We start from the raw sequence: 19,163 nt of genomic DNA, 5'->3' as shown, positions 1-19,163 counted from the left end.
ACATATTACACTTTAAGTTTACTCTTTTACATAAGGTTTTAAAATATTTTAATGAATTAATCAACAGATATATTATGCGCTCATAAAACATTTTATATGTAGTATGTTATTTGCTTGGAAGTGAACAATAATTATGGTTCCTAACATTTTTGTGCTTATTTTCAAGACAGGCTGATGATACTATACTATATTATTCCATATTAAAGTTTTAGTGTTTAGCATAAATGATAAAATAATATTATGGCAATTTGTTAAAATGCTATTAGTTACTTGTTTATTAATGTGAAGTTAATGTTTACATTTTCAGACGGGCTCTAAAGTTATTAAAAGTTAATATTTTAGAAGATAATGTGATATTAAGAACTCAGAACTGCAAATTTAGTTGCTTTTAGTATGGATCCCTAAATTCATGTGGAATCAACTTGTTGGTGATATTCAACACATTAAGTAGGTGGATACTTTTATGCCAAAGTAAACTTCATTTCACCACTTCTTCCAATCCCCGACTGTATTCATTGATAGGAAAATTACTCTTTCAGTTTTACTCATTGAATTTCTTGAATTTTTGTTTCACCATCTCTTTTCCCCCCAAGAAAACAAAGGGGAAGAAAAGAGACTACTATTCATGAATATGGTCAGGATACCTTTAATACTCATGTGAATTTTTTATCAGTCACCGTCACGATTTCAAGTCATGAATTTATTTTTACATGCTTATTATGCATGCGTATTTACATACATTGATTATTTAATTGATCTTAAATTTCATTAAATTTGAATTAATAGGAGAATAATTTGTTCATAGGATTTTGTTCTCGTTATATTACATTTTATTTTGTTTTGTTTTATTTGAATAATCAGTTTAAGGCTTATAAAGGTTGATTTGCTCCTAAACTGCTTTGTTCCCAGACATTGCCATCTTCCCCAACTACCACCAAGTCCTCTCCATCTGATCCCATGACCACCTCCAGAGCTAATCAGGTACAGTATCATCCTGTCATCTACACCATACCTTTCACGGGTGATTGGCTGCACACTGGAGAAAAAGATAATGGTGGGTTAAGGATGTATTCGTTCATTCACCACGATCAGATTCCAAACAGCCTGGGAAAGAGGTTTTATATCTGAAAATTTGTATGCATTTTTCACTTTAAACAACAAAAATATATTCAGGTGGAAGATTACTATAATTTTGGATTTTCCCCTTTAAATTACGATGACTTGAATAAAGAGCTCTGAGGGTTATTTATTGAGTTGGTGTTTTCTGATCTCCTTATTGTTTCTTCCTTGGATTCTTGGTATATAACTTAAGAATTATCATATATGTACAAAATAAATGTTTAAATATGACTTATTGAGCAAAGGTATATCTTTAAAAGTGAGTGCACTTTCATTTGTTTTTTATTTCAGGCATTATTTACTGTGTAAATAATTTTAAACTTTGGATGAAAAGCATTTGTAGCAATCTAAAAGTAACTGAAAATTGGTATTTCTGATCATTTCAGTGCTATTTAATGACTCAGGAAATAGTATTTTCTTAGAATTTAATACTAGAGTTTTCTTTGGTGGAGTTTCAAACTGCAAAGTACAAATATATTTTATTAGTATGATTTAATGATTGTTTGGTTCTGAATATTTATAGATCATTCTTCAAAATGTGGTTAATTTTGGAAAATTTAAGGAAATCCTCTAAAATATTTTATGTAATTCATACTGTACTTTAACTTTACAATTGTGGAAAAATATATTTATTAAAATGATTAAACACATTTTCATTTTGTCTGAGTTGAGCTTCATTAAGGTGAGAAATGGTTATTTTTCTTTAATACTTCCACTTTCTTACTAATACAAGACCTTATGGGATTAGTTAAATATTAAATAAAAGCTTATGTTTTAAATATATTTTTCATAGTTGACTAATAAATCATTAACTTTGAACTATATTTGCTAAATATATTAAGTGTGGGTTTTGCATATCATCTAATATAAGGCTATCATAATTATTTTTCTCTATTGATTCTAATACTTTTGCAATCTTAGAAAAAAATTAAAATGATAATTGGAAACAAAACTAATAGAATGTTAGGAGTTGATTTTTATTTTATGCAATAGCATTTCCTCAGACAAAAATACTTTATAATGCTCACATTTTAGCCCCCAAAAATTGGTTTAAAAAGTATACATCTGTAGTGATGAAACACAGCACTTCTCTTTGAAGGAAGTGATACTGTCTATAAAGTGAGAACCAAGTTTGTATTAGTGATGCATGAAATTAAAAAGTGTGTGTGTTTATGCTTTATATTCCTTATCAATTATATGAGCTATAATTATATGATAATAGAAAGCTATTGGGAAAATAACTGGCTTTATGTTTTTTATGCTTCTTTTGCACTTCATCCTTATTTCTTTCTAAACAAAAACAAGGCAAACGAATACAACTACAATAAAAAAACGAATGCTTTTTCTGAACATAAAAAGTAAAAAATTTTGGATCTAGGAAGAAAAATTTTTTATGAAGTTAGATATGAATATTTTATTTATTTTATATGAACATGTGACTTTTATAAAATGATTTATTTAAAAGTCTAATTATATGTTGATGTGTACCAATACATTTTACTCTCTAGGTATGTTACTACATCTAATTCTGCCAGAATCTAGTATTTTTCTAATTTGAAATATTAAGTCATTTGTGTTTTATACTCTGGTCCACTATACTCAGTTATATTTATTAAATATGTTTTATTGTTACTTGTTTTTCTTCTGTTCTTGTATAAACAAGCATTGTAGCTCCTGGAAAACATGAAGCAAAATATAAAAGAACAAAACAAAATCTTTAAATTCATTGAAGAAATTACAGTTATCATTCATCTTGATGTTATCAATAGTTTTATTCCCTACAGTATTTCCCAATAGATTCTATTTATTGAAGATAGAAGGTAATGTGTGTTTAGTTGTTCATAGGTCACAATTGTTTCTTGTGTATAATCCTAATTAAGTTAGTATCACTTTATTATATAGACTTAGATCTGTAAGGGAACTGGAGTAGGATATATGAAATATTAACCCCTGCTTCCATAATTAAAATACTTTTAAACCTATAAAAAATGACTTTTATTACTGGTTTAGGTTTGCTTTGTTCTTACCCAGCCATTTCGTAGACATGTTTCCAGTTTTATAACTGGAAGAAATGGTACAAGCTCAGAACATTCCATTTTAAATTAAAAATTATTGTTTAATGTGTTCCAGCTAATATGAATGAGGCATAAATGAGGCATGCGGCCTGCCGTCCGTGAGTTTGACATGGTTGGCCTATGCTGTTGAAAGCAGCTATAAACTTTTGTCATGTGAATTTTTATAAACCAATATAAAATACATCCAGACTGTGTTATTTTCATTTTTGTTAATTATTTTAATAACTAAATGAGTTATGATTGTGTTCTAGTTCCAAAATAGTTTGTCTGTTACAAACTAATGAGATCAAAGAAATTAAGGAAACACACACCTGAAACCTATATGTTCATATTGACCAATGTCACCCCAATCAATTGAATAAATAAAAATTTAAAAGCTAAATATAAAAAAGAAATTAGAGAATATTAATCTTTTTAAAATCCAAAATAAAAAGCACAAAAAATTATTGAAGAGTTAGTTTTATCTGCAGTTTCAACATTTAAAAATATTTTCTATTCTTTAAAAAATAAGTATGTTTCAATATATAGTGAATTTTCCATTCTCAAATTTATGTAGTCAGACTGAGAGACTGTAGCTATAATGTTGTGGCTCTAATAATTTGACTCTGAAAATTGAAGAACTATCATATCAGAAGCCATATAGAATGGAGGCTTAAAGTCAAGATTAACCGAATTGCTTATATGATCATAGCCTTGTTCTGTCATTTTCTTGCTGAGTAAACTGGGTTCAGTTTTTTGTTTTGTTTTGAAATTCAAATTATAATAGTACCTCAAAGAATGGATATACAAAATAAATTCATTAACTTTCTTAGAATAGCACAGTTTCTAGACTATAATACTACATTAAGTTAAGTTATATTTATTTTATTTTTTGAAATATCTTTCAAGTAATCATGAAAAAAAATTATCCTTTAAGATGCTAAGTGATGTGGCACACAACATGTTAAAACTAACATTTTTATTTATCTTTAAAGAAAAATTCTAAGATAGTATTGCTGCTTTTCAACTCTAAAATATTTCTGTAATCAAAGTCTCTATGCTTTTAAAGATAGCATAAACTACAATTATTTTCTTCTCTATTGAGAATAGTTAGTTTTTGTCCAATTAATAGTGCAAATGTTATTATATCCCTTTGAGAAAGAAAAATTAACACTATGCAAGTTTGACATTTTTTTAAAGATGGAATTTTTAATATGAGAAAAATGTAGAGATATAATAAGTAGAATTACATTATTTGAGCAATGTATTTAAACTTAATTTAAAAAGTCAGTTGGTTTAATCTGTTCTTAGTTGATATTAATTTTTCAGTCACTTTAAGGTTCAACAAAAAGTTTTGTTAATCATTGGTACTAAAAAATAAATTTCATCTTTAATTTTTTGGTTCCTGGTTGTTAGCTTTCCTGGGATTCTTCTCAAATTTTAGGAAAATATTAAAAAGAGAGTGATTTTAGAAATATGTGCTTTATGGACATTTATTTGTGTGTGTATACTGATACGTTTGAAATTATATATCAAAATATATAAAAACAAATGTAAAATAGGTAATTCATATATAATACCCCTGCCGTGGTAACAGAAAAACAAATAAAATGTCTGGTCTCACTTTAAATTCATGAGTACAGATCTCACATGGGCTCTGACTGCTGTCAGATAATCAATCATAAGCCCATTCACCTTTTTATTCTCTAGATAACTCATAAATTCTCTTCTCCTTTCAATCTTTCTATTTGTTTTCTGTTGCTGTGTAACAAATTACCGCAAACATGGTGTCTTAAATAGCACATGTTTACTATCTCATAGTTTCCGTGAGTCGAGAGTCTGGACATTACTTAGCTGAGTCCACTGCTCCTGGTCTCCCAAGATATAATCAAAGTATTGCCTGGGGAGCATTCTCCTCTAGAAGCTTAACCACAGACAATTCTCTTGTAAATCCAGGTGGATAGCAGCATTCAGTTCCTTGCAGCTGTAGGACTGAGGGCCAACTTCTGGCTTTTGCCATCAGACTCTAGAGTCTAGAGACTGCCCAAGTTCCTGCCCCGGGACCCCCTCTACAGGCACTGCATAGCTGGGCTGTTTCCTTCTTGCAATGCTGGCAGGAGACTATTTTCAGTGTGTACTAACAAGATGGAGTCTTATTTATTGAATCTAATCACAGAAGGGACTTCTGATCTGCTTTACCATACAGCATAAGCAGAAAGTGACTTTCTATTCCCTTGCCATAGTCTGATGTTTAGAATCAAGTCAGTTTATACCTATACTCAAATGGAGGATATCACCCAAGGTGTAACACCAAGGGGCCATCTAGAATTGTCCCTACCACAACTTCCCATTATTTCTTGCTTCTTCCTCAGACCCAGTTGATGACCTTGATTATTCTTACTTCACTGAGAAAACACGAAGCAATAAAAAATATGAAAACTTTCACAGACTCACACAGCTGGCATATATACCCACATAGTCTGCCTTCTCATTTGTTATGGGTGGTAAACTTTTCCTGCTCCTAAACCTTGTCATTTTTATTGCACATTAAACCTTGCCCTTTTTATTTTACTCAAGGACATCCTTCTGCAATTCTACCTTCTCTATCTTTTATCTGTCAATTGTTTTATCTCAGTGGGATCATTTTCATTAGCATACATATATCTATTTTTTCTTCTAGTTTAAAAGACAAAAACAAAACACACACACACACACACACACACACACACACACACACCTTTTATCCCATTCTCCCACATGATAATTCATTTTAGAAAAGGATGTTTTATTTAAAAAATGATGCTGGTATACTTGACTATCCACCTGAAACAAAATAAATTTATACTCTACAATATCTACACATAAATCTCAATGAATTCAAGATTGAAACTGTGAGACTATTTGATGAAATTATAGTGTGTGAAATCATCTTGAGGATGTCTTTCTTAGGGAGAAAGAAATCCAAAACATGAAAAAAATTGTTAAAATATTTTAATATGTAAATATTTTATATATTTTGGTGTATCGGAATACATCATTAATAAGCAGAACATGATAATATCCTTGGAAAAATATGTTCAACCATGTGGCAATAAATTGGTAACTCAGACTATAAAGAGAACTTTTAGATTGGTATGAAAAAAATGGGTAAAGATTATATAAAACATCATCATGAGATTGTACTTTTTTCTTCCAGATAGACAAAATCATATGCATGTATATAATACACATATATTAGTCTGTGTGTGTACAAATTAAAACTGTTGGCAAAGATATAGGAAATAATCATTCTCATCCAGTGTTGACCTAAGAAATGCTGTAACATTGCAGCTTTTGAGAACTTATCCAGTAAAACAATACACCAATACATAAAAATATAGACACAAATATTATATATTGCAGTGTTACTTAGAGGGGCAAAAGTTAGAAATAACCTGACCTCTTAACAGGAGCATAGTTGAATAAATTGTGGTATTCAGAATATTATGCAGTGAAGCTATTAAAAGTAATGAGTTAGAGCCACATAAATTAGCCTAGAATAGTATTCATAATACATTATCTACAGAAAATTAAGTTGTTCGTATATAATGCTACTTTTTCAGTGTCTTTTTTTATCATTAATTAAACTTTTAGGGTGACATTGGTTAATAGTTTTATACAGGTTTCAAGTATAAATTCCTATGATACATTATCTGTATATTGCTTTGTGTACCCACCACCCATAGTCACATCATCTTCTGTCACCTAGTTTTTGGATCCCTCTAACCTCTACCTCCTCTACACCACATTCCTTTTCGTAACCACCATACTGTTGTCTGTCTGTGTCTCTTGAGTTTCAGTTTTATATAACACATATGAGTGAAATTATATGGTTCTTAGCTTTTTCTGACTGACTTCTTTCCCTTAGCATATTTTCAAGCTCCATTCATGTCGCAAATGGCATTATTTCATTCTTACAGCTAAGTAGTATTCTATAGTATAGTCAAAGACATCTTTATTTATCATCAGAGTGATGACAAAGAGTATAGGTATTAACTTTTTTATATCTCTACATTTAAACTTTATTTTTCAATTAGAGTTTAAATGTATTAAATGTAGTATCTACAATTTTCTTTTCCTAGTTTTGTTTTTTATTGTCACCCCCAAGGACATGGTCATTGATTTTTAGAGATAAGGAAAAGAGAGAGAGAGAGAGAGAGAGAGAATATGCAACTTTGACTGATTGTTTCCCGTATAAAACCTGAACAGGGAATGAGACCACAATCTAGGCATGTGCCCTGACAGCAAGTTGAACTAGCAGCCTTTCGTTAGATAGGGATGATGCTCCAACCAACTGGACCACACTAACCAAGGCTCAATATTTATCTTTTTAAAGATGTTGTCTAACAACCTAAAACAGGATAGAAAGGGTAATGACTTCATTTGTGGTAAATGCAGTGTTTTAAGGAATATAAAGCGAGAATTTCCCAAAAGATTGGGAAAGATTGCTGAAACCGGTTTTGCTCAGTGGATAGAGCATCAGCCTGTGCACTGAAATGTCCCGGTCAAGGGCATGTACCTTGGTTGCGGGCACATCCCAGTAGAGGGTGTGCAAGAGGCAGCTGATCAATGTTTCTAACTCTATCCCTCTCTCTTCCTCTCTGTAAAAAATCAATATATATAAAATGGTTGCATAATATTTATATTTTTCTTAATATATCAAAGGTTCTCAGTCCTAGCTTCACATCAAAGTTACCTCTGGAGATTCTTATTTAATAGGTCTAGGATGAAATTAGGTATCTGTATTTGAAGAAGTAGAGAAATGTTTCCTGAAGCCTCTTGAGATATTTGGGGAATTGTGTTATTGTATGAAAAATTCACATTCACATTCCTTTATTATAAATGATGATTGTGTGATATGTTACACTGACTCTTTTCTCAAACTTTAATTCAAGGCTTTTTTCATGAAATAACACCCTTTAAAAATTATTTGAAAAATGAAATTAAACAAAAAATATCTGATTTGTACAAAAGTTGAAGGGTAGTTGTTTGCTTTATCATAAAGAACAGTAGAGGTTTACTAATTAATACTATTTAAATCTATGAAGAGATATTATTCAAATGATGATTATCTTTTCAGAGAATCATTAGTCATTTGACTCTTGCCAAATACAGTTAGAAGTTCCCTTACCTTGGAGCTCTTTATGTATAGATTACGTTAGTATTTTTAAAAATGGTTGAGCAATAACCTTGCCAGAAAAATATGGAGAATGGTTAAATGGGTGCTTTCTAACCATATTCATTCCATTTAGTGTGCTATGCTGTGTATATGGTATGTATAATCTTCACACTCAGTGATGGAAATCAGAGGATTTCCCTGGGGCAAGTTAAGAATTACTGCTGAAAGCAGCATACCTTTAGTATGTTCAGGATAAAATTATAACACACCATTTGGTAAACACCATGTTATGTGACCTTCAAAGGTTTTTTTAAAGGTATGATTTTGTATGGAGATATATTTATATTTATGAAAAGCCTAGGGCTTCTCACATTTTCAAATTGAAGAAAGTTTTGCACTTCAGGGGCAAAGAGGTAATGAAATAGTAACTCCGAAATGGTTCTTATTTTGTATCCCAAATATGGCTCGGATATTGCTAACAATGCATAGGTTGCTTTATCTAGTATTGGCTGTGAGGTAGGTAGATTTGCAATACTCCTTTTTGATCTACCTAGTAGGTAAAGGTCGTTTGTTTCATCAACATTCTTCTTGCAATCATAGCTAAGGTAGTCTTACACACAGCATATTCTCAAGACAGACATGCATGCTTTTATATAACCAAAGCACTTAGAGCCTCTATTTCATAACATGCACTAGTCTTCTAGCTCTGTGTGTGTGTGTGTGTGTGTGTGTGTGTGTGTGTGTGTATATACAGTTTATTTCAAATAAAGCCATATAAAATGGAAAATTCCTAAAATAGGAAAACTGGGTAATTATCAAGTTTATTTTCAAGAAATTTAATTCTATTGGTATTTTGTTTAGCTATTGCCTTTTTCATCAATTAGATCATACAGTCTGTCTGTTACTCTTTAAAAATGTTTTTGAAAAAATGAGTTATTCTATTTCATTAACTAATTTCAAAATTTCAAATTGCTATTAGCCAAATAATAGAAATCATAAAATTAATGTTTTTTATTTGTGATTAATTAAATAATAGAAGTGACCTACTTTATATATGGGAAGAGAACTTAGTTTTGGGACTAATAACACCTTTTGTTAAATTGCAGACATTCTTTTGTACCCTTTTATATATTAGTTAATATCTGTTTTCGTATCCCAACTATAAATAAAGTAAGAATAATTCATGACATTTTAATTTCTTAATGACAGTCATTTGAGGCAATAATTATCAAGCTCCCTTTATGCTAGTAAGACACTGAAATGCAGACATCCATTATTTTTTTTTAAAGTATTGCAGTTAGAAAAACTGTTGGTAAAATTAAGATATAAGAAATGTTGAGCCAAAACCGGTTAGGCTCAGTGGTACAGCATCAGTCTGCGGACTGAAAGGTCCCAGGTTTGATTCCGGTCAGGGGCATGTACGTTGGTTGCAGGCACATCCCCGGTAGGAGGTGTGCAAGAGGCAGCTGGTCGATGTTTCTCTCTCATCGACGTTTCTAGCTCTCTATCTCTCTCCCTTACTCTCTGTAAAAAATCAATAAAATAATAGTAATAATAATAATAATAATAATAATAAAAGAAATGTTGAGTTAGTCCAGCTGGCATGGCTCAGTGGTTGAGTGTCAAGTATGAACCAGGAGGAGGTCACAGTTCAATTCCCAGTTAGGGCACATGCTCAGGTTGCGGGGTGGATCCCCAGTGTGGGGCATGTAGGAGGCAGCATCAATGATTCTGTCTAATCATTGATGATTCTATTTATCCTTTCCCCTCCTCTCTGAAATCAATAAAAATATATTTTAAAAAAAGGAAATGTTGAGTTAGGTGATTAATAAATATAAAACTCATACAAGCATCTAAAATTTGATTTTAATAATATTATAAATCCTGTCAAAAATATAGAACATATCAGTCTTTTCAATTAATTAATGATAATATTTTATTTTAGTGGTAAAAACGTATAAAGAAAAATTTTATAAAACAATTATTAAACTCTTAACATTTATAATAAAGAGATCAATCAAAGGACTTGTATGCATGCATATGAGCATAACCAACGGATACAGACAGGGGACAGGGTGGGGGGTGAGGGCATGTGCTGGGTGTTGGGGGCGGCCGGGGAGAGGTCAGTGTAACACATTAAACAATAAAGAATTTAAATTAAAAATATATACATTTGTAAATTTTAAGAAATCTGGCAAATAATATTAAAGTTAAACATATATGTAGAGTTTGCATTAAACAGTATCAAACTATATGTAGGTTAAACTAAAATGAAGATCGGGGATTAAATTTCAGAGAAGAGTTTTTTCTTATCATGTAAACTATATTATTTTAATTTTTTAAGAGCTGTATAGCAAAAGGAAATAGAAAAAAAAAATCCCCAAATTAGGCTGCTGAATAAATAAATCCTGCAAAATCAGAATAAACAATTCACTTAAAATAAATTTAGTAAATTTCTGGTATTCATTGCACAATTATTGTTGAGTGTCTACTCTGTCCAAGGTACTGTTGTAAATATTGAGGATAGAGTGCTAATAGAATAGGATTAAGATCTTGCTCTCATGAAATTTATAATTAGCAGTATAATAAAGACTTCTAATATTTAAGTGTATATGTGAATGATTGATTTTTAGAGTGAGTGGAAGGGAGGAGAGGGTGTGTGTGAGAGAGAAATATATATGTGAGAGAGACACATTAACTGGTTGCATCTCAACCAGGTCCTGGGTTAAAACCTGCAACCCAGGTATATGCCTTTGAATGGGAATCAAATCTGTGATCTTTGAAGTGCGCAGGCCATGCTCTAACCACCAGCCAGGGCTGCTATCAGATTTCTAAAGGATTCTAAATCTGTGTGAGTAATTTCAGTAATTTAAAAAAGATTAAAGCATCTGTACATTGATCTTTTTGTATATGTCAATACAATTGCAGTAAATTTATTGAATTTTTTATTTTAAGTATGGTAAAGTAAAGATAGTTTTAAGAACACAAAGTTGTATTTTACACACATACATACACACACAACCATGATGGAATCTTTCACATAATTTGTTATTTAGTTATTAAAAAAATGTATTTTATTTTTTCAACCATTATTCACTTGGTAACCTCAACCAGGTGCAAATAGGAAATGCAAAAGTAATATTGGCCTTGCAGAAGATAAAATATTTTAGAAGAGGTAAATGTCTGTCTCTGATATAAGCCTGCATACGATAAGCAACATAATAAAAAATGTAGAAAACACTCTGAAAGTTCTGGTTTTAGGTAACTAGGATTGAGTTTACGAAGTACATTGCATTTTAACTCTTCTTGCAAGACTTATAAGATAGAGATAAGAAGTAAAAAATGTATGACTTTAAAGTGCAAGAGCAGTGGGGAAATATAGGTAATATTTTATCAGTTGGAATAAATGAATAAACAGAGGCAAAGATATAGAAAAACACCTAATATAGACTATATTCAGGAACTAGCAGGGAAAGTTTGGATTCAGCACAGGATAATAGTCCTAAAAGATGAAGCTGGGAATACAGGTTGGCGACAGGGTATGGAGAATTTGGAATGTCAATGAAGGGAGCCTGGATAATGCAGTGGTTAGTTGAAGGGGATTGTTCCTGAAGGCTGTTGAGTAGAGTTTTTCATAATGCTAAAATGAAAACTCAACCACAATCTTACCAAGCCTGTCTGGTTTTATAAATGATGAAACTGAAGTGATTTGACAAAGGTCATCCAGCAGAGCCAGGGTGAAAGCGCGTATCTCCTAACTGCCAGTTCTAGATGCTTTTTTTTTCTTTATTGATTAAGGTATTATTTATGTGACCTTATCCCCCATTGCCCCATCACCCCCTGACTCATGCCCTCACTCCCCTGGTGTCTGTGTCCATTGATTAGGCTTATATGCATGCATACAAGTCCTTTGGTTGATCTCTCCTCTGTACTCCCACCCTCCCTATCTTCCCTCTGAAGCTTGACGGTATGATCCATGCTTCTCTGTCTCTGGATCTGTTTTTGTTCATCAGTTTATGTTCATTATATTCCACAAATGAAAGAGATTGTGTTATATTTATCTTTTTCTGGCTGGCTTATTTCGCTTAGCATAATGCTCTCCAGTTCCATCCATGCTGTTGTAAATGATAAGATTTCCTTCTTTATTACCGCAGTGTAGTATTCCATTGTGTAGATGTACCACAGTTTTCTAATCCACTCATCTGCTGATGGGCACTTAGGCAGTTTCCAAATCTTAGCTATGGTGAATTGTGCTGCTATGCACATAGGGGTGCATATATCCTTTCTGATTGATGTTTCTAGTTTCTTAGGAAATATTTCTAGAAGTGGGATCACTGGGTCAAATGGGAGTTCCATTTTTAGTTTTTTGAGGAAACTCCAAACTGTTCTCCACAGTGGCTGCACCAGTCTGCATTCCCACTAGCAGTGCAAGAGAGTTCCTTGCCAGCAGTGCAACATCCTTGCCAGCACTTGTAATTTGTTGATTTGTTGATGATAGCCATTCTGAAAAGGGTGAGATGGTATCTCATTGTCATTTTGACTTGCATCTCTTGGATGATAAGTGACTTAAAGCATGTTTTCATATGTCTCTTGGCCTTCCTTATGTCCTATTTCGAAAAATATCTATTTAGGTCCGTTGCCCATTTTTTTTTTAGAAGGGGTTGTTTATCTTTCTTTGATTAAGTTGTATGAGTTCCCTGTAAATGTTGGAGATTAAACCCTTATAGGAGATAGCAGATAGCATTGGCAAATATCCCATGCAGTGGGCTTTTTTGTTTTGTTGCTGGTTACTTTTGCTATGCAGAAGCTTTTTATTTTGATGTAGTCCCATTTGTTTATTTTCCATTGCCCTAGGAGCTGTATTGGTGAAGACATAGACACTTTTTATTACCTCACACTTCAGGTAGGATAAAACAGTAAGACTGGGCAAGAAACATTTCAAGGAGGGGGAAGACCAACACTGCATAACAGGGAGTGAGAGAAGGTATGACTAGGTCCCACTTTAAAACCTGGTGCTGGTAACAGGTGAGTGATAAGGATATATGAGAAAAGACAACATGGCATTTTACAAAAGGATTAGAATTGCTATGAAAACTTGATTTGGTTATTAAAAGGGAGGAGGTTAGACGGAATAGTAAAGAGTTAGAGGAGCTGATTTTTTTTATTCTTTCTGGATACTTGTATTCATATAGCTCTATGGCACATACAGGGTTGGAAAAAAGTAGCTTTACAGTTGTTCCTATGGAAAGAATAAACTCCATGTTTCACATACAACTGTAAACCTGCTTTTCCTCCACACTGTATTTTGTTAAGTCAGTACTTTTCAGGAATGCGCATATATATATATATATATATATATATATATATATATATATAATGTATATTAAATGAAAAGATATAATTTTTATATTTATTTTAGTCAGCAGTTCAATATACATACTTCAAATTGACAGAGGCATCTTCGGTGGACACTACTATGCCTCAGAAATCTAAGGTATAAACCATGATGGAAATGAAAGAGACAGCTCCTATTGAATCATTTGGGCATATCTTTATTAAAGGCAACTTAAGTAATCTACTTCTGTCACTTTACCAGTGCTGTGACATCTTGACTTTTAGAGCATCAAGAGCCACAATAAAATGTCAGTATTGGTTTTTTTTGGCTAGACATATAATGCATGATATGATACAAACATAAAAATATTTTCAAATATACTATTTGGTTGGTTGCAAATTATAGAAATCCAACTCAAAATGTCTTAAACAAAGGGGAATTATTGATTCTGTGTTGGCTTTATATTAGATTCGTATGCCAAAATGCTGTCAGAAATTTCTCTCTCCACTTCTAGAGTTTCTTTTTATATAGGTTAACTATTTTTAGTCGTTATTCCTCTTTCCATATGATGAGAAGACAGTCACTAGTAATGTCAAGCTGTGTTTTACTAGATTAGAAACAGGTATCACTATCCCAAGAGTTTCACCATATTCTCAGGCTAATTCTTATTGGACCATCATGTGTCATGTGCTCAATCCCAAATCAGTAAGAAGCTGAATGAATGAAATAACATGTATCTACTATTGAATTACTTTATGAATGTAAGACCATACATAAGAAGCAACCCTAAATAAATATAGTGCATACTACTAATTGGGGTATTTTAAATTATAGTGGAATGAGTTTTGCATTTATTTTAAAGTATGGTTTAATGAAATAGTTCAATAGTTTTTCTGCCATGATGAAGAAGGCATTATGCCTTACAAACACTCTCAGACTTTCATAAGACCATAATGTGTTAAAGTTCTTATATGGCAGAGGAATAAATTTGTTTGTTTTAATGTTCATTTTCAATCAGAAACATATCAATATTAAAACCTACCTATTTGTTATTTTAAATACTTTTCATAGGATTCCCATAGAGGCTCTTTTGTGATACCAGTCATACTAACATGGGTTTAGGTTTGTACAGGAACTTTACAACACAGAAATTACAGAGCAATTTTATGGGAATACCTGATAGTAAAGAATAGGATACTGTCAGTACAAAAATATGAAAGACATTTAAATATATAATCATCATCCCCCAAAGAATTTCTTACCCCTTCTCCTTCAAACTGGTGTTTGTGTCTCTTTTGTATCAGTACTTTTTACACTTTTCTGCACTGACACATTTACACATCTGTTTTCTACAACTCATCTAGAAGTTCCTCAAAGGCAGGGACAGTGTCTCATATGTCTGTTATCTCTAGCTCCCAACACAGGGCCTGGGCCACTTGGTAAATATTCCATAAAAGACTGGATAGATGATAAAATTGTAGATCTTAGTTCCGAAGGGAAAACGGATTTGTAACTGTCAAGAACATGCCTGATTTAGTTGGTATATATTAATTTGTATGCTACTTAAGATCCACTTCTTTCTCTCAATTATTTTGAAATACAAATACATATATTTGTGTCAGTTTGTTAACAAACTTCACCACAGCAAATGAAAGTGTGCATATGATTGAAATCTGATATTTATCATTTTAGCTGGGACACAAACACTGTCTATACACAGACTTTTCCTTTAGTAAATGCTGTATCCCTGTGTCTAAGAAGTAAGCAAGTAGGCTGTCTTATTCTTCCTGCTCCTTGTTGCTCCCACCCAGGATTCAGTTGCCCACCATCTCCAGGCTTCCACTCCGGTGTTTCACTTCTTCTTGGCTCTGACTTAACACATAAAATGGAAATGGAGCACTGCTCTCTGAGATATCATACAAATGAATTCTTTTTTTTTGTCTCAACTTCTTATTAGAGGATCTGTTTTCTGTATATGTCCATATTAGGTTAATATGAAGTGTGCCAATATATATTTTTAATCATTTAAGAAAAAAGATAGTGTAAATCTAAGAGACTTTTAATATATTTGTGTCAAAAATAAAAGTTGGGTGACATATTCCGTGGCTAGGCTATTAAATATTTATATTTATTAATGTGGAATTTGATAACATTTATGTTTCCTAATTTAATTTCTAATTTAATTACTAAGATAAGTAATCTTATGCAGAATTAGTACAATCTAAATTTAGCAAGTGCTACATATTATAAATATTAATATCCAATTATTAATGTCTTCTTTTAAGTTATAACACACCTTTAGTTATCTGTGGACAAATGTCAGTTGTGTCTACAAAATTTGGGGGTCACTTCAGTATTTGAATTATGGCTGACAATATTTTATATAAGTTATTTCAAATAGTTATAAAATAAATTTCAGGTAATGGTACTTATTACAAAAAATATCTTTAGTATAAGGATAGATGATATGGTGTAATTCTTTAACTTCTAAATATACAGACTTTTAGTTTCTTGAAGAGTCTACCCATTGCTTCTAAACTATATATTATTTCAGAAATTTTTAGTATTGAAAAGAAAGAAAAATTATTAAAGAGAGAAATAAAAGAAAGGTAATGTGCAATTAAGTAAGTAGTAGGCACACATTTGCAAGTTCTTTTGGGAAAGACGGAATTAGTACAAGAGTTTAAAAAGTAAGAAAGCTGTGGATGCATTAGATGTAGTATGAGACTGGTGTGCAGTATGTTTTCAACAATATTTTATTGCAAAATTGTTCTGATTTTTAAAAGTAATATTTATAAATAGTACTAATATTTGGCACTCAGAATTTAAATCCTTAAAAGTAAATTTTCTCAATATTTTGTGTGAACAATATAAAATATAAGGATGATTCTAATTCATATTTATAATTGTTTTAATAACCATGGCTTAACTTTCTAATTATAACACTTTAACATGCATTAATTCAGCATTTCAAATAAATAATTTTCTATAAAAATAAAGCCTATGAACAAATTAACATGTTAAAATTTTATTTCTCAGTCTACTTCTTAAAACTCAATGCTTTTAATCACATGAAATATGAGGGATGTATTTGACATTCTTAAGAAATGTTTCTAGAAAACTTAGATTTCCTTTAATTAAATGAAATGATTATATAAACAAATATGAATGAAACAAAATTCTACTGTGATTATAAATTATATGAGTGGAAAGAAAAGTGTATGTGTGTATGTGTGTGTTTATGTGCATAATATATGTACATATATTTATGAGGTGACCCTGTCTAGAATTTGAATTAATACTTCCACCATTTGCTATCATCAAGAGCAAAATGCCAAAAATGTGGAGCTCTGTTTCTTGAAAATACTCTCACCCAAATCTGTTGTAAAGATAGCATGGTATTACTTGCTAAAAATGAGTGAATTAAATATCTGATAAAATATCCAAACTAAATTCTTTCTCAAACTTTAACATATTATTTCAGCCTTCCCATGGTAATGTTGCGACAAGGAAAGCAACGCTTCACTGCTTTGTTAGTGACACAACACACTCAGTTTTTCATCTACCCAATGAGTCATAAAGCAGTGCCATATTTTTTTTTGTGCTACCAAAATACAACTTTAAATGTAAATATCTATATATTAATTTCAGAGGTTATGGAGGGTACCATCCTCATTCTTTACTTTTTATTTTATTGTGATTAAATAAATCAAAATATGTTGATTTTTGTGGCTGGATGTTTCAATACAAATTGGCTAAAGTAATTATAATTTATATGGTTATACTGGATTGTTATAAGTATACATGTGACTAGAGTAATTATTCAGTATCCATGAGTAATATGGTTTTAAGCCCTATTTTAAAAATATAGCTATGGCTGCCAAAAAAAAATTATCTAGCTAATAAAATTAGTCATTTTACAAATTTAGATAGGATATGTAGGTAACATAATTCTCAAATCGCCTTAACCTCCTTAAAATTATTGAAATGTTTAATTACTTATAAATACTTATTGTTTTGTAGGGTTATATGTTGTATATCAGTTTAGTTGAAAAACTAAAATATTCTTAATTATTTTATTGATCTCCATTTCTGAAAATTTAGTTGTGAAACAAGTAAGGTATTAAATAACACAAAAATTGCTAGGTGATAAGGAACATGAAATTAATGTTTTGAAGGGGCTCAAGGTAGAACTTGCCTACTTTTTTTTTTTTTAACTAACTTTGTTCCTGCACTCTAATATGTCAGAGCAAAGATATTCTTAAAGTACAATAGGTACTTTAATACATCAATAGCATTTTGATTTTGGAGCTATATAAAGATGTTAGCATTGATATATAGTTATTATTCCCTGTTAAAAAACATACTGATTTCTTAGAACTTGTACTGCAAAATACACAGACTAAGGCAACTTTTTAAAAATAATTGAAAGCTGGAAATTGCTTTTTTTTTCATTTGAAAATCCTAATTTCACTATATCGTTGAATTAAAATATGATGAAAGTCACTTTAGAAGTTGTGATGTTTCCATCTTTCGTAAATTATATCTCAACTAATTTTCAATTTGTCATTTTACTTTTTCTAGGGTAGCGAAGTAATATAATGTATGTACGCAAAACAGAAGTATTATTTATATGTATTTTTTTTGATTACAGGTAAAGATTATAGTTCCCAACAGCACAGCAGGTCTGATAATAGGGAAGGGAGGTGCTACTGTGAAGGCTATAATGGAGCAGTCAGGGGCTTGGGTGCAGCTTTCCCAGAAACCTGATGGGATCAACTTGCAAGAGAGGGTTGTCACTGTGAGTGGAGAACCTGAACAAAACCGAAAAGCTGTTGAACTTATCATCCAGAAGATACAAGAGGATCCACAGAGTGGCAGCTGCCTCAATATCAGTTATGCCAATGTTACAGGTCCCGTGGCAAATTCCAATCCGACCGGATCTCCTTATGCAAACACTGCTGAAGTGTTGCCCACCGCCGCCGCCGCCGCAGGGCTCTTAGGACACGCTAACCTTGCCGGCGTGGCGGCCTTCCCGGCAGTTCTATCTGGCTTCACAGGCAACGACCTGGTGGCCATCACCTCTGCACTTAATACATTAGCCAGCTACGGATATAATCTCAACACGTTAGGTTTAGGCCTCAGTCAAGCGGCGGCAACGGGGGCTTTGGCCGCAGCAGCTGCCAGTGCCAACCCAGCAGCAGCAGCAGCCAACTTGTTGGCCACCTATGCCAGCGAAGCCTCGGCCAGCGGCAGCACAGCTGGCGGCACGGCGGGGACATTCGCATTAGGTAGCCTGGCTGCTGCTACTGCTGCCACCAATGGATATTTTGGAGCTGCTTCTCCCCTAGCTGCCAGTGCCATTCTAGGAACAGAAAAGTCCACAGATGGATCAAAGGATGTAGTTGAAATAGCAGTGCCAGAAAACTTAGTTGGTGCAATACTTGGCAAAGGAGGGAAAACATTAGTGGAATACCAGGAGTTGACTGGTGCAAGG

The 19,163-nt window shown here is 32.2% G+C and overlaps 1 protein-coding gene across 6 annotated transcripts in view; it reads left to right on the top strand.

Moving 5' to 3' along the window:
* Positions 1–19,163, top strand: part of NOVA1 (NOVA alternative splicing regulator 1) — a 137,158-nt gene that overhangs the window by 115,593 nt on the left and 2,402 nt on the right. For 4 of the 6 annotated variants that reach the window (XM_036450636.2, XM_036450654.2, XM_045585105.1 and 1 more), the window contains 2 exons: positions 910–981; positions 18,321–19,163. The exon at positions 18,321–19,163 is cut by the window's right edge and continues 2,402 nt beyond it. In XM_036450636.2, coding sequence (XP_036306529.1) covers positions 910–981; positions 18,321–19,163 — 915 coding nt within the window. The remainder of the gene's footprint in view (positions 1–909; positions 982–18,320) is intronic. The other 2 variants (XM_036450645.2, XM_036450665.2) reach the window with 1 other exon arrangement.

The sequence above is a fragment of the Pipistrellus kuhlii genome, unplaced genomic scaffold (genome assembly GCF_014108245.1).
Source record: "Pipistrellus kuhlii isolate mPipKuh1 unplaced genomic scaffold, mPipKuh1.p scaffold_m20_p_1, whole genome shotgun sequence".
In the NCBI taxonomy this organism is placed as follows: Eukaryota; Metazoa; Chordata; class Mammalia; order Chiroptera; family Vespertilionidae; genus Pipistrellus; species Pipistrellus kuhlii.
The sequence above is the reverse complement of the archived record's forward strand: the minus strand, read 5'-3'. Positions and strand labels throughout refer to the sequence as shown.